General features: G+C 33.4%; 1 protein-coding gene across 1 annotated transcript; it reads left to right on the top strand.

The window, feature by feature from the left end:
• The first annotated feature begins 2,436 nt into the window (after positions 1 to 2,436).
• LOC133184294 (bifunctional heparan sulfate N-deacetylase/N-sulfotransferase 4-like) lies at positions 2,437 to 16,409 on the top strand. The gene is made up of 13 exons (XM_061319300.1): positions 2,437 to 2,489; positions 9,410 to 10,667; positions 11,023 to 11,149; positions 11,360 to 11,472; positions 11,806 to 11,991; positions 12,814 to 12,942; positions 13,118 to 13,300; positions 13,428 to 13,524; positions 13,695 to 13,818; positions 14,148 to 14,322; positions 14,617 to 14,787; positions 15,816 to 15,925; positions 16,083 to 16,409. The coding sequence occupies exons 2-13, from the start codon at positions 9,660 to 9,662 to the stop codon at positions 16,303 to 16,305; spliced, it is 2,646 nt and encodes an 881-aa protein (XP_061175284.1). The 5' UTR covers positions 2,437 to 2,489; positions 9,410 to 9,659; the 3' UTR covers positions 16,306 to 16,409.
• The last annotated feature ends 1,198 nt before the right edge of the window (positions 16,410 to 17,607 follow it).

Below are 17,607 nucleotides of genomic sequence, written 5' to 3'. Positions count from 1 at the left end.
ATGTCGGACATTTATTCTTTGCAGATGACTTAATTCTCCTCTCTACTACTAAAGAAGGTCTCCAAAACTCAATAGACTGTCTCTCAGAATATCGCATAAAATCAAAATTGACTGTTAACCTTGATAAAACTAAAGCAATGATTTTCTCAAATAAGAAACCTTACACAGCTCAACATTGTTTTTATTATAATCATTCAATAGTTCATCTTGAACATGAATATAGATATCTGGGAATTATTTTTACTTATAATGGTAAACTTAAGTATGCAGCTGAACACCTAGCTAACCGTGCAAGAAAAGCTTTTTATGCAATGAAACACTCTTTACCATTTCATAATAACTTATCTGTAAAAACTCTTTTAAAACTATATTCTTCACTTATTGAACCTATCAATTTGTATGGTTCTGAGATATGGATTTCAGACTTTAATATTAATATAAACAATTGTGATCAACTACCTTTTGAAAAGATACAGCATTTAATATTTAAAGGCATCTTGGGTGTACAGAGAAAAGCTTCAAATTTAGCCATTAAATATGAGCTAGGAACACTTCCTATTTGTTGCAAAGCTTTCATCTCTATGTTTAAATATTACAAGAGACTAAAAAACCATAATAATAAAAATGGAATTAGAAATCAAATTCTTATTGCTGCTTTCTTAGAAGACGACATTCTATATAATAATGATGTAAAGGATAATTGGCAGAGTCAGATTGATAAATTAAAAAAGAAACTTAAACTTCCATCATTAGATATCACTGATAACACATTTAGCAGCTACTTGAAGAATTTCTACATAAAAAATGTTAATTTGCAACTTGAACATTGAATTCACCAAATGTGGTAAATTATTATTTTACAGTCAAATTAGAAAGAACTATGAATTACAAGATTACTTGAAATTTCCAATTAATAAATCTGTACGTTCTAAATTAACAAAACTGAGAATTTCTGCACACCCTTTAGAAATTGAAATAGGCAGATATTCAAAGCCTTGTATCCCAAAAGAATCTCGTTTTTGTCACTTTTGTAAAAATGTTGTAGAAAATGAAATACATTTCATATATGACTGTCCTATATATAAAGATTTGCGAAAAAAGTATTAACCTTTGAACATCTATAATTTAAATGATAACACGTTGAAGGAAAATCATTGTAAAGTACTTTGTAATCCTGACAATGCAGTTCATTCCAGAAGGCTATGCGAATTTTTACATGAATGTTTTGAATTGCGTTCTAAAAATAGAGCACAATAATATATATTTAATGCATTAATTAGTTTATCTCTGTCCATATTATACTGTTTATACTATTTGCATAATGATTATAAGTTGTAAACGTAGTTGACTTCACTGATTTGTACACTTGCATGTATGTATGTACATAGTATATGTTTTAGTAATCTGAAAACACACTGTATTTTTCATTTTGTTTGTAACATGGTTGTATGCCAACATGTTTGGTGAATCAATAAATTGAATTGAATTGAAAATTTGCTTATAGTTATACACGCCTATATATATACATGACAAACATTTGAACTTGGAGTTGAGTCCTAAACTTTTTCGCGATCGAACATATATGGCGAAAATAAACCGCGGGTTAATCCATGATGACAATACGATATCATATTTAACAGACCTGCAAAATATGTTTGATATGTTTGATTTTAATCCCAACAAATCCCTATTAAAAGGACAAGTTTGTCTGTCTGTCACAAAATTCTATTCCGGTCATAACTCTTATATGGCTGTATTATGTTGTTGTCCCTGTCTTTCAAGGGCCGGGGCCATGACCTATGATCAAGGTCATATATTAAAGGTCGAAGTCATTGATGTACGTTATGGTGTCAGTGTATCCCTGGAACTCTTCTTGAAGATATTCAAAGTTGTAGATGTGCTGCTAGCTGATGGTTGTAAGAAGTGACATGACCTTGATTTAAGGTTAAATCTTAAAGGTCAAGGTCTCCAGGCTATAGAATATGAAATCAAAAAGCATATTTAGCTAAGTCAATTATGTTAACCGTCTAGTGGTTTCACATGTCATTTTGTGTGTGTTAACACACTTGTTTTTACCGGTATACGTATTCATTCAGAGTAATTATCACTGTCGTCAAGGCTACAAAATGAATGGCAAGGTTATAACCGGGGAACGTGGCACCTGCTCTTAATTTATCTTTACGCCACGAAACAGATGCAGTTTGGTGTACTTGCAGTTTTAAAACGTTCATCCATTGAAAATACTAAACACTTTTTCTTTTTCAAGTAGAAAATTAAGACAAAACTCATAAAGAAAAAAAGAAAGTGAACTTTGTTAAATTTCTGTTGTATTTCAGCGAAATAAAACAGAGTTTTAAATCTAATGATTAGAGAAGCATTTTCCCTACTGTGAAAAGAAAGATAACTCTTATAGTTAAAATACTTCCTGTGACGCATGCGTAATTGAAATTGAATGAAGCTGAAAATAGAATGAACCATGGCATTGACAGGTAAAACATGTTAAATCTGTATTTAATTGTTTGAGACAATGGAACAATTCAGGATGTGTGATTTGAGAAGTTATTTTATCTGTTTTATGTGTTAGATGCTGTAGAAACTCTTTATCATTGTTAGTTAAGCCGTGAAACGATGACTGCTCTTTACACATTCACAGATTGTTACATGGTATACCGTTATATTTGCCTCGTATTACAGGGGTTTCAACGAAGTTTTCATATTTAATTTTCTCTCTCAATACTCAACATCGTGTTGCTGTTTGATTGTATTATTGATATGATTTATTACTGAATATACATCTGACAATATCAGATCCAAGTTAACACTGTCAGCGTCATTGTTTACACTGATACTGGTGTACTTCAAATCATAGGGACACAGAGAATTTATATCCAATATTCAAGGTTGTTTTCTTATCAAATGTTTTACATAAAACAAGGAAATGTCACAGCTGTGATGACACATTTTATTCATTTCTTTTTCTGATACGTTGATTTGAGGTAGGATTGGTGAATTGAGAGTATCAAAAATCTTTATTAAGGTCAAGATATGGTAAATAAAAGGAGCAATTTGAGAAATAAATTTCTTTTATGATGCTTTATCACTAAAGCTTGGTCAAATAAGGAGTATCAGGGCATATTTTGTAGGAAAACGATGAAAAATTATATTTTAAACTGTCATTTTCAATGAAAAATTAAGAAAGTCAATCATAAATAATTGGGAGTTTTTTTTCCATATCAGACAAAGGAAATGCATCCAGATTCAGAGGCATAGCTTCCATTGTGGCAATGAGGCAACTGCCTCACTAGATTTTTAACCACCACCACTTCCTCCCATAGTTAATAATACATTGCAGAAAATATCTTGTAAAAATTTTAATTTAAGCAATTCTATAATGTACATTCATACCATCAAGGTTTTGGCTCTACCGTCATTACTGAAAACTCCATGTAGGTAATAATTGGAAAAAAATAAAAATTGGTAAATGTTTGACAATTATAGTTTTGACAAAATAAAAACAAAGTTAAAAAAACGTGTATTCATCTTTAAATGTGTTACAAGTTTTAGTAAACATATTTATTAACTCTTTTACCATCGTTGGAAACCTGTGGTCAGTCTAGCTTCTCTTGCCTTGAGGGTTTCTGACGATGCTCTTTTAAATAATTTTACAATATGTGGTATCATATCCACACTATGAAACCGGTAAAATTATCTAAAATTCTGTGCAGGACAAGTCTGGTAAAACATCCAAATCCATATTCTGTCCGAAGGGGTGTGTGGTGCTCCCCCTCTACCCCCCCCCACCAGGTCCTGCCCTGGACCTACTTGGGGCCTAAGGCGGCCCCATACCCCTTGCCCCTATGGTTTTGCCTCACTAGAATTTTAAGTCAAGATACGCCCCTGAGATTGCTTACAGTCTCTCAGAAAATGGTAATTTGCATGTTCTAAGCCTCTTCTTTAAGATAAATGTAAAATGAATTTAGGTATCAGGATTACTTTTCACAAGATTTCAAATTGAATGCCATGAAAATACTTTATTTTCTACGGGAAAAAGAAAGAGAAAAAAAGAAAGTACAGAAAAAAGAAAGTTTAAATTGATTATGATGTCATAATGGATCTAGCACCAAAAAGACAGTCTAAAGTCATTTACTAGATCTTTACCTTAAACTTGTTCCTTTCCACATTACCTAATATACTTTATATTTAATTATAAGTTGTGTCATCCTGATTTGGGATGTCTGTAACACAACATTTTAATGACACTTTGCTATAGCAAATTTAGGAAATCTTTCCATGTATATATTTTCAACTCAAAAGTGCATAAGTGCCAATGTTTAAGTTAATGTTTACAGATTAAGTTGACTGGGCATGGCCAGGTGAATTTTCTGTGTCCCCTGCAGAGCAAAGTGACACTTAAGGACCACTTTGCCTGGCATCTGTCTATTGATCTTTATAAAATACCAAGGTTACGTACTTTTGACCTTGGACTTGACCAATGACCTATAGCTACTTTTCAAAATACAACATAGTGCCAAAATACACATATTGAAATTCTTTGACATTTGAGAGGTAGGTCTGTGCTATTTAGCCTGTGCACTGCTTGTTATAAGAAATTTTGAAAAGTCCATTTGACTAGACCTTTGACCAACTTTTTAAGAATACTCCGAATCCTGAATTCAACTTTTCTATGCCCACGTATCGAAGATTCGGGGGTATATAGTTTTTGCCCTGTCCGTCTGTCTGTCTGTCTGTCTGTCTGTTTGCCCACAAAAACTTTAACCTTGCCCTTAACTTTTGATTGGTTGGAGCTATGGCTTTCATATTTCATATGTGTATTCCTTATGACAAGACCTTTCTTTGGGTACCACCATATTTGACCTTGACCTTGGAGTTTGACCCAGTTTTGCAAAATTTTACCAAACTTTATCCTTGGCTATAACTTTTGAACAATTGGTGCTAGGGCTTTCATACTTCACATGTGTAATCTTTGTGACAAGACCTTTCTTTGGATACCAACAACTTTGACCTTTTGACCTTGACCTAGGAGTTTGACCTACTTTTTGAAAACTTTAACCTTGGCCATAACTTTTGAACAGTTAGTGCTAGGGTCTTCATACTTCACATAAGTAATCCTTACGACAAGACCCTTCTTTGGATACCAACAACTTTGACCCTATGACCTTGACCTTGGAGTTTGACCTACTTTTGGAAAACTTTAGCCTTTGTCATAACTTTTGAACGATTGGTGCTTCGCTTTCATATTTCATCTGTGTATTTCTTGGGAGAAGGCCTTTTCTTGGCACCATTAATTTTGACCATTTGACCCTGAAGTTTGACATACTTTTGAAAAAATGTTTATCTTTTCCATATCTATTCAGTGGTTGCTGCTAGGGCTTTCATATTTTACAGGTATATCCCTTGAAACAAGACCTTACTTTGCGTACCAACATATTTGATTTGCATTTTAGAATGTTAAACCTTTGCTATAAGTTGCCATACAGGAGCATCAGTATTTCACAAACACATCTTTTTTCTTTTGTGTTGCTTTTTTAATAACATGTCAAGGTTATATGGTCAGCTGTTGATTTTTCTGTTTCCTGTCATAACCAAGAAGTAAAGTGAATCATCCACATGGTACTTGAAAGGTTACTCCTCAAATTATTATGCACAAAACATACCCCACCTCTTCTCCCACCCCCCCCCCACCCCCCCACCCCCCCCCCCACCCCCCAAAAAATAGTAATAAAAAATAAAGAAATAATGACACCTCCATAAGAAGCTTTGTCAGAAATTAACACCCACCCCCTCTCCATCCCTCCCCCCCCCCCCCCCCCCCCCATTAAATAAATGATGACACTGTCAGGCACTGTTCATATAAAGACACACCAGTAGAATGGACTTCCCGGGATGAGAGATTTGCTGATTTCAGTGGATGTAGGTGACTCATGTTTGGTGGTATTGTAGCTGGCAGACCAGACTGTGTTAATTTAATTCTTTATCTGATATCAACAATTCAAATGCATTAAAACATGCTTAAATTGGCCGCGTACACATGTCAAAATGAAATAATGGGTCAGTATGTCTGGATAGAAATGATGTACACTGTACAGGTTAACTTTATAATACTGAATGTTTAGAACATAATGATCATGTACAGTTTAATAGAATTTAAGTTAGTGCAAATCACCTTTTTTTTCTCTGTCAATTTAAACCATCTCTGCACATGGATGTATCAGCCTTTTAATGATTTTGTTTTACTGCTAATGAGAAAATCATGTATAATATTGAATTGAAACTTGGAAAAACAGTGGCTTTCCTTTTTTCAAGGCCTCTATTTAATTGTGATGATATGGTTTTGTTCGAGTTAATACTGTGGAAGCAGTGTCCATGTTACAGTATAAAATCAGGAGAAACACAGAGTCAATGCTTTTATTGTACTGGGCTGTTTAACATATCATATATGGATCCACACATACACATATAAAGAAGAGGATTGTCAGTTTTAATTAATTACTGAGAAGAATGCAGGGAAATATCATGCATGGTTAAATTATAATTGTATGTATGTGTATTCAGTGTGCAGTTTCTCAAGGACAGGCATTTAATCAATGTACTTTTGACATTTCCTGAATGAGCATCTGGTAACAGATACAGCTCGTGTTAGAGGTGAATTTTTGGACAACAGGTGTTTGCACTGACTGTACATGATAATTGAACTATCATCAAGGAAGAGTATTTTTATTTAAAAAAAAAAAGCCATATGATATTAAGTTCCAAAAGTGTTTATTGATTGGGAAGTTGTGTTCAAATCGTGGACAGACATACATAACACTGGTACTATGGTAGGTAGCAACATTTTGGCTGCCATATGTTTTCTGTGAAAACACTTTAGCATGATAATGTATTCTTACTGCATTGACACATCTTAAATTTTGCAATACATCTCGGTAAAGTTTTTTTTTTTTGAGAAACACAACTTTTTTGACAAAAGAAAAAAATATTTGAATTGTCACTGATACTCTTGAAATATAGCCTCGAATCCTCTTAAATTTTGCTCATTCATCACAAGATCTGGTATTTGATGGCTTTGATAGGACAAAATCAAGTCTGTGTGTATGTGTATGGTTTTTTTTCTTCAAATGTATATATTTTTAAAATTGTGATTCTGTTTCATTGATTATACTCTGCATGTATATGGCACTCTGTACCCGGCAGCATGTTTTGGCTTTGGCATGTGGCATATATGTCAACTCTTCCGAGATTTAAAACAATAATATATGTAGTTGAAACGTGCATATACTAACTAGAAATTCTTTACAGGCTTTGTAACTAAAGATTTTCTTTTTATATGTTAATGTGTCAATAGATAATAATAGATAATGAAATCACAGAAAGTGTGATATAATTCTTGCACAGTTTTGTTAAGTGCGAATGGAATGTAAGTATTGTCGTTATATGTATGCGGATTGTGGGTTTTAGATTTACCATGGCCATTGTTCTTTGTACTGACTGTGGCACTACCGTGGAACAAAACATAAGGTCCATCTGTGTTCCTTCACGAAATTCAATCTCTTAATACTGTGTTTTAGATTAATATCTGTGAGACCAATGGTTGTTGAATTGTTTACCTGGTAATTGAATAAGTTTTGTAAATTGAAACTGGGCCTGTATTTGTTTCCTCTGTAGTTGGAAAATATACACCCCATATGTTATTCCGGCATACGGAGAAAAAGTACAAAATAAGGGAAATTATAATTGTACTGCAAATCAAATCATCAGGGCATTTCCTGCATTTATACCAGAAAAAAAATTAGGGTAAGCTATAAAAATGACGTTAACCGAGATGTTTCGATTTCTCTGAATTGTGCCATTTATTGTCAATTTAGCTGATGCATGTCTTTCCATCAGCATATGTACGTATTAAATGGCTGATAAGTGCTCATTCTGAACTGTAGGAAATTGTTGGAAAGCTCTAATTACTTGAAATACTGACCAAAAATTACTTATATATAGGAGAATAGGACACGTTTGTCATAGGACCAAGTAATATTCTGGGGATATCGTGTAACTTCTAGTATGATGTAGTAACCAGGGCCACTTGAAGAAGGAAGTGTGTAGGCTATTCAGTAGAAGGGGAACCTGATGAATTTTTTAAGTTGCTGTCATTGAGATGCTGTTGTGTCATATGTGGGTCACTGTAAATATTTACTCTTTAATCAAGTAATGAGTTGACATAGTTGACATATACTGTGAAAAAGTTGCATTTTTTGAGAAGACATCTGTAATTTAGCTTCACATCCAACAGAAAGGAAAAATTCGGAAAGGTAGATTTTGTGTAATATTTGTACATGTATGTTAGTGGATTTTTGTTATTTCTAAAAGCGTTTTAATTTGTATTTAGCAAAAAAAAAACAAAAAAAAAAAAAAACTAATGATAAATTTAAAGTTGTAGAAATCTAGAACTTAAAAGCAGTTGTTAACCACAGGAATGAAATTCCCAGAAGAATTGTTTATAATTCTTTCTTAATGAATAGCAATGAGGGTATATATTTCCACAAGCACTTTCAAATTAAGTGAGCCTAATGCACATGCCATGTCCTGCTGTTATGGTGTGCTGTTGAGGAATTTTCAAATTCTTGTAAACAGTAAAACTTCAGTAAAAGAAATGTTTTAGGGAGATGCAGTGGTTTTAATCTACAAACTTCTGATAATATATGTTAAAACTGTAACTAATGCTGCAAACTTCAAATTAAAATGAAAGCAAAGTTGTGAGAGAGAGAGGGAAATGTCAGCTATTATTAAACAAAAACATTCTTTTCTTTGTGCCGTGTCTTGTAAATACTGAGTATTTTTTTTTAAGTGAGCACACAGATCAGATTATAACTTTTTTTATGAAGTTATATTCATATTCAATTTTGGTTTCTATATTGACAAAGGGGAATAATTAAAAAGATGACTGCAGCAGAAAATATGAATATTTTCCTAAACAAGTTTTTTAAATTGCAATAGCTTCAGGGTAATGAAGTTGGATCATAATCACGAATAAAGCAATAAATTCGGCCATGGTGATCAGCGATGATTGTCTGTGATATTAACGAAACCGTCATTAGACAGATTTGTGCACACATTGATTCGACGTATCCTGTCTCCCATTTTGGTGTGAGAGCCAGAGATGATTATATCTGTTTCCTCGCACATGTCCATCTTTCTTCAGACATTGTTTTGTCAGTTTTCTCTCCAGTGACCCATGTATATTAAAGGGAAAAAAAATGAGCTTAGGGCATCGAGATGATTTTTTGCTATGGGGGGTAGTAATTAAATTTACATTTGATGCTTGCTCTGGGCTTCTTTCAGAATAATGGGTAATCAATTATTGCTGTTATGTAACATTAGTTCTTTTGATTTATTTCAGGGATTGGAAAACTGAAGAATTGCTCCAGAGGAAAGAAATGAAGTAAAGTATCGTTTGAATGTCGATTCTGTGGATCACGTCAAAATGAATTTACCAAGTAGTTTTGCTTTCGATTATGGATGAATGAATTGTGTGGAATAGTATATCTTCTTTAATGGCATATCATTGGCTGTGAATTCATTTAGACTTTTGTTTTGGTTGTGAACTTTCTTTTATTTATTTATTACTGGATTTTATTCTGTCGTAAACTATGTTTTTAAGACGTTATATTGAAAGGTTGAAGACCTCTTGCTTTCGACACAAGTCCAGGCCAATTTCTATAGTGCGGGTATTCATTGTTGTGATACTGTTTAGTCTTTTAACATTTTTCATACTTTCGTACAAACTGATGACCCCACGACATGTTCGCAAAATGCCACATCCACCAAAACCAAAGTTTCAGTGTCGAGTCGACAGGAAGTTGCAGTTTGCTCCAAGGGACCATAATTCCAGGGAAAACTTGCACATCAGTAAAAAAGTTCTTGTATTCGCTGAGTCGCAATATCCAAAACTGGTACGACAAATTACACAGACACTTGAGCTTGCTAGGTTCGAATATAAAATTGAAAGTACAGGTAAACATCTTCCACCCCTGACCCACCAGGACAAGGGCAGGTGGTCAGTTGTCATTTTTGAGAATTTGGAAGCATATTTATCAATGGACCAATGGAACAGGGAAATGATTGACAAATACTGTAAAGAATACAAAGTTGGCATGATTATTTTTGTACATTCAGCTGATGAGTTAGGGATAGATAGAGAAAAGGTCACAGGATTTCCTTTAATCTTACGTTACAACATGGGGCTAAGAGATTTCCATCTTAATGCATATTCTGAAATGTGGAGGATTGCAAGGCCAGGCGAGGTAATCGATGGTCCCCTGGCAGACGATGATTGGACTGTGTTTGAATATCATAACAACACTTACGAACCTCTCGCATATGCTAGAGCTGCACCCAACAAATTCGTGGAAGGTAACGAACAAGACAATTCCACGCTAGTGGCTTCAGTGCTGGACCTTGGCAAACATGATGGGATCAAGCGAGTTTATTTTGGAAACTCTCTGGGTTTTTGGTTACATCGTTTAATGATGGTGGATGCTCTGTCATACCTGTCTCATGGCAAGTTGAGTCTATCTCTGGATCGATACATACAGGTGGATGTGGACGATATTTTTGTCGGAATCACAGGGACCAGAATGACAGCCCCCGATGTGGAGGTAATTAAGTGGAATTTAAACAAAATTAAATATCAGTGAACAAAGCAGAGAACAATATCACACATCTGATAGCATCTGAAATTTTTCCTTCAGGTGCAACTAACCTTCATAAAAGAGAAAAAAAATAAGTGGGAATTCTTTATATAAACCTTGTTAATTGTCATAGTTAATCTTTAAATTGTTATCTTTTTGTTTGAATTTTCTGGAAAATTATTACAGATTAACCATATTGTTTGTGTAAGTCAATTTTTCCAAAGAAAAAGTTTCGTGCCCATTTTGCATTATGAATGGAAGCTATACATGACTTGAACTGCTTTACGGAGAAAATTTCAATTGAGTATGAATAATTTGACAGGCCATGGTGCAGGCACAGGAAAGACTACAAAAGAAGGTGCAAGGCTTTATGTTCAACATGGGATTTTCTGGGTATTATTTCCAAAAGGGAGATGATCAGGAAAATGAAGGAGATAAAAAGATATTGGGTAAATGTCAATCATTCACTGTTTTTCAATTGGTAACAATTATCTTCTGTAACATTTCATGATTGATTAAAGAAAAGAGCTTGAAAAAACTTAAGGTGAAATTCATCAATATTTCTATTCTCTTCGGTGTCGGATAATGTTTTCCATTGACTAAATTCAATCAATATTACTAGTGATTATTTTCATGAAAACTATTTCTCTTTATTTTAGAGTACAAGAACAAGTTCTGGTGGTTTGGACACATGTGGAAGCATGAACATTCTCATAAGTTTCAGCAAGAACGACTCGAGCAGTCCATGCTGAAAAACTACCAGTTTGCCAAGGTGCTTTATACATGAAACATGCGTGGTCCCCATGTTAATTCAAAACCATCAGAACTCATGAACAGTAGACCAGTTTTCAGAGAATTTGGAGACTATTTCAATGACAAAGAGCAAAATGTTACTATCAGAGAGTGCTACAATGAACATTTCTTATTTGAAAACTTTTAACATGAAAATTTGAAACAAATTAGTATTAACTAGAAGCAACTTTGGTTAGCAGATTTGTATGAATTTGATCAAAATATGTACAATAAGCTGTACACATCAATTGTTGTATTGCAACTTAGATTTACTGTGTATAAGATTTAAATGAATGCTGCTTTGCTATATCAGGAGAAGAACATTCCTGTGCACCACCAGTATGCGGTGGCCCCTCTCCATTCTGGTGTCTTTCCAATCCACGAAGAACTGTATACAGCCTGGAAGAATGTGTGGGACATCAGAGTGACCAGTACGGAGGAGTACCCCCGACTCCATCCCGCCTGGAGAAGGAGGGGCTTCATACACAGGGGCGTTATGGTAAGATGTCCAAACATAAATGACCATTAAATTTTGATATAAGGAACATACAAATACAATCAAACCTCATTATCTCAAAGTAAACGGGCTGAGAATAAACTTTTGAGATATCCAGTGGCTATAGATATTGAATTAAAGATGTTAAGAAAAAGTGGTGGGACTTCAAAGTTTCTTTTACATATCAATGGTATTTGATATTTGAGATATTGAAGATCAACTGTCCTTAGATTATTTGCTTACTTAATTTTTATTGAAAAATGAAATGGTTTGTGTTCACATTTTTTTTTTTTTATTATCAAGTTATTATTGTTATGAAGGAAAGTTGTAAATGTGATTTAAGGTTTTACTATTTTAAAGTTGTAATAGATCGCTTATGGTAAAAATGATGACATCTGTTAAGATTTCTTACTTTGGCAGTTTTCTTAAGTCTGTACAAATTATATTCCTTTGTTATGAGTTTTTGATCATTGTAAACAAACATGGTCATCATCAAGACAGGTTAGGATGCTGACATCAAATATACACCAGATATATTAAACAGAAAACACTTTTTGGTAGACAAAATAGGCAGTCAAATCAGTAACTTCTCTCAGTGCAAATATGCATGACATGGGTTTTTCAAGCTTCTAAGAATAACACTCATTTTGACATTTAAATAAAAGCATAAAGTATATCATTCTTCAAAATGACATAACAAATTTACATTTGTTTTGCCTTGTTTTGTCCAATTGTTATACCTTTAATGGGTTATCTAGAGAATTATAAGATTTTTATATTGTAATGTTTATAATTTAATGTAATCGTTATGTTCTTTGTTGACAGGTTCTACCTCGTCAGACATGTGGTCTCTTCACACACACTATGTACTTTGACGAGTATCCAGGTGGTCCCCAGGTCCTAGATGATAGCATCCTGGGAGGAGAACTCTTTGCTACATTCCTTTTTAATCCTGTACATATTTGTAGAAAACCTTTATTATATAAATGTCATATGCTCTTCATTGTTAGTACATACTGTACTTATCTCGAAGAAATAAAGAAATGTTTGAACAAGTTATGTATTAATACCTTTGATAATATATAAATCACAATTTGTAAATATTACATTACATGTAACTCTATTACAGATTAATGTATACATGACTCACATGTCCAACTATGGAAATGACCGCCTGGCCTTGTACACATTTGAGAGTGCTATCAAGTTTGTTCAGTGTTGGACCAATCTAAGATTGAAGCAAGTTCCACCACTTGAAATGGGAATCAAGTATTTTGAGATGTACCCTGAAGAAAAAGATCCTGTGTGGAGGGTAAGTATCAAAGGGCTGTAAAATCAGAACAATTTTTTCCAAGAGAAATTTCAGAAAGTAAATTTCTCCTTTTTTTTTCTATAATATGAAGCAAGAATTTTGTAATCATAACTCACTGTTTTTTCAGAACCCTTGCTCTTACAAAAGGCATATAGAAATTTGGTCAGAGAACAAAACTTGTGATAGACTCCCAAAGTTCTTGGTTATTGGACCACAGAAAACTGGTTAGTCAAACAAATCTTAATTACTATAATTGTAATTAAATTTTGAATTGTCAGGATTTGAAAGAGAAGTTGTGGTTTAATATAATTTTGAACAGAATAGTGTATGTGAAATCTCAGTTTATTGTATATGTAAGCTGATCTTCTTCACAGACATTGATTTTTTTATTCAGGCACAACGGCATTATACACCTTTCTGGCCATGCATCCAGCTATTATCAGTAATTATAACAGTTCCGAGACTTTTGAGGAAGTTCAGTTCTTCAATGGAAATAATTATTACAAGGGCCTTGATTGGTGAGCTACTTTCATTTGTTTATTAGAAATCCCTAATGAATCCTTTTGAAGTTGTTTTATGAAAAATCAGCATTTTACATAAACAATGCAAAGATTCTTTGAAGTATTTTTCAGAGTCCTTTAAGAATTAATTTTATTCATGTTAATAATTTGATGTGGTTTTCTTTGACATGTAAAATAAGAAAACTCTGTCTGATGTCTTTTAGTTTTTTTTAATTATATGTTCAATTTTGCACTCAGAAGAGTACTCTTTAGACTTTTGGTCACCTTAAATTTCAAAACTTTTTGACATGCATTTTATGTATGAAAATTTTTACACTTCACGGCAGGTACATGAATTTCTTCCCCATTCCTCCGAATGCTACCTCAGATTTTCTCTTTGAGAAGAGTGCCACCTATTTTGACAATGAGCTAGCACCACATCGTGCACATGCTCTTCTTCCTAAGGCTAAACTCATCTGCATACTCATCCATCCTGCCAAAAGAGCTTATTCCTGGTATCAGGTAGAGAATCTGTGCATGTTTGTTTTTATTCAGGGGCTACTTAAAAGTGTGTTGGTGTGGGAATACCCATTCTTTATTAAATTTTTTTTGTGTCATAAATTTGAAAATGTCTGGGCTGAAATTCTCATTTTATATCGTAGGTTGATTGATTTGATGAAAATTGCTGTAGAATTGCCTTTAGCATCAGATAAAGTAAAGGGAATTTGATGCTTAATAGCTATTTATCAGTTTTGCAGAGTTTATTAAAAATAAACTATATGGAACCCTACAGAATAAAATCTTTTTTATATGCAGCATATGAGAGCACACAAGGACCCTGTGGCAACAAATTACTCATTTTTCGATGTGATAACTGCATCAGACTCCGCCCCCATGAAGCTCCAGAGTCTGAGGAATCGATGTCTGATACCGGGGATATACGTGCAACACTTATCTAGGTGGCTGGATTATTATCCCTCCAGACAAGTAAGTGTAGATTCAAAAACATTTCACTGGTATTGGTTAATATTTACACAAATTTGAGTGATGTTTTACTTCTACTAGTATACGTTATTTGCTACAATTTATGTAGTTGTGGAGTTTATATGTAAGTACATGTATATAGTGCTATTTTCTTAGATAAGTTATCTTTGATCTACATCACAGAATTGGCTTAAATTCTAAACTTTAATTCAATAAATCTGTCATGAATGATATGTTGTAAGGGTCATGGTGTATGTCATTATTCATTAATTAGAATATTTTCTTTCTTTTTATGCCCCCTTGAAAATGTTTGGCACCTGTCAGTATGCAGGTAGAACAAGTTTTGTCTACTCAGTAACTTGAGAAGCCTTTGCTAAAATGTCATCATATTTGGTCCACTGGAGCCCCTTGAAGAATATGTGAACCCTATTGACTTTGAGGTCACAAGGTCAAAGGGTTAAACTACTCTAGTCATAGGAAGATATTGTCTGTTCAATATCTTGAGAACTATTTGCTTGACAGACATCAAACTTGGTACATGTACAATGGTTCCTCTTAAGGAATGGATGATCCCTATTGATTTTAAGGTCACAAGGTCGAAGGTCAAATTACTGTAGACATAGGAAGATGTTGTCCTTTCAATACCGGTATCTTGAGAATGTATAACATCAAACTTGGTACACCGATTTTCATAAGGAGTAGATGACCCCTAATGCTTATAAGGTCACAAAGTCGAGGGTTAAACTGGGTTAAGGATGATATTGACCACTCAATATCTTGAGAACTCTGCTGGACAGACATCAAATTTAGTACACTGGTAGTCCCTCTAAGAAGTAAATTACCCCTAATGATATTTATGTCTGATAGAGATCAGACTTAGTACTAGTATTACTATTATGTTTGTCCCTGACAAGTAGATGACCAGTTGCTTTCACTATCATTACAGACATTCTAAATTTAAAGTTGTTCACTTTTCAATATTGCCACACAGAAAGCATATATGTTTATCAAACATTTCTCATTTTTGTCAGTTATTTATTGTGGATGGAGAAAAACTCAAGAGTCACCCAGCAGCTGTGATGCATAATGTCCAGCGGTTCTTGCATATAGAACCTCACTATGAATATAATGATTTACTCAGGTAAATTAAGAGTACATATCCTTAATTAAACTGTAATTACAAATTATTGAAACTTCATGCTTTGATCAATCATAAGTTTGAGTTTGTACATTGCACTTGCTATTGTCACTGTGACCTAAATGAAAATGAAATACAGCTATGATCTTTTTAATTGTAGGTACGATCCAAAGAAGGGATTTTATTGCCAGGTAATGTCCAATAACAAAAGTAAGTGTCTGGGACGGAGCAAGGGGAGAAAGTATCCCCCCTTGGATCAGAAGTCTCTCCTGTTCTTGCAGCAGTTCTACAGTAAACACAATGTAGCTCTGTCACACTTACTGGAAAAGTACAAGTTCAGGGTTCCTGATTGGTTGGAGCGGGATCTCAGCAGTGGTAGATAACGCCAAATTTGATTGGTTCAAACATTCTCGTTGGTATCAAATAGAAAATTGTCTTTCATGACATTGATTTTATGAAAATATGTACTGCCAAATATTGTTGATGGGGGAAAAAAATTCTGTGTGCGTGTAAATGGATAATGAATTGGATGTAAATAATATACTGAAAAATGAGAGAATGTGCAGAAAAGGTATTGGCAATTTGATGCTAAAAGATGTTGCTTGTTACTTTTTATATTAAAAGAATGTTAGTTGAAATGAGAGATTTTGTGTAAAAGAGCGTGTATTTTGAACAGTAAATTATCATTAATTATTTACTGAAACCATGTTTAAATAAGCCATTTTATTATGGTTACTGCTTTAAATGAAAACAGGTGCTAGAGTGGTTGCTGTGTATATGTGTGTGTGATGCCTTTCTGCAATTTGTTCAAGGAATTTACTTTAGTAGTAAAAAACATTAGAAAAGAAATTATTGGATGAGAAAATGTATCAACAGTGAATGAAATTTGATTTAAATGATACTTTCAGTGAGTAAAATAATTAACTGTATTGTGTTAAAATAAGTGGATTTTCCTTGATTATTTTCAAAGAAACTGCAATAGGAATCAGATTTCAGCAAGGACAGAAAGAAAAATAATGCCAAAAAATTAAAACCCCAAATATAATTGTTGAATTCCATTCAAAAAAAAAAGTTTTTTTGTAATTAAATTGATTTTATATAAACGTTTGGAAGTATATTTTAATTTTCTTGTTATGTATATTTTTAAAGAGTCAACAGGTTGGACTCTTGTATTTTATGTTACAGTTTTACAAAATTTAAGCAACTGCTTCAGAAAATTTTACTGGATTAATGGTTAAATATACCTTAAGGGTAAGAAATTAGAAGTACTCAGAATCGGATGTTAATGAAATGTAGATTATTGTATGTACTTTTAGACTTTGAAATTTTCAATTGTCTTCCAAATATGTGTATGAAAAAAGAAATTAATAGACAGTCTAGTTATATGCTGATTAGTGTTCTGACTTTATTCAATGGTCAGGTGAGTCATGTTTGTTTATAGATAACCACACTCAGCTTTAGAATCCCGGTTTAGGTTATGAACAATTTGAAGACAGTGGGTAGCTATGTTTTTCATTGTGAAATGTATCATATGTTGTATAAAGTAATTGTTTAAAAGAAATGATATATGCTGATTTTTCTTATTATCATCTTTTTCTATTTTTATTAGATTACAAGTATTGATATTAACTGCATTCAAATGTCCGGAAATTTAATCAAACCAATAAGTTGGTTGTCTGAATATT

Source organism: Saccostrea echinata, unplaced genomic scaffold, assembly GCF_033153115.1.
Source record: "Saccostrea echinata isolate AGI-Se365-2 ecotype Australia unplaced genomic scaffold, CSIRO_AGI_Sech_v1 ptg000010l, whole genome shotgun sequence".
Taxonomy (NCBI): domain Eukaryota; kingdom Metazoa; phylum Mollusca; class Bivalvia; order Ostreida; family Ostreidae; genus Saccostrea; species Saccostrea echinata.
Note: the sequence above shows the minus strand (reverse complement) of the source record. Positions and strands in the feature narration are given on the sequence as shown.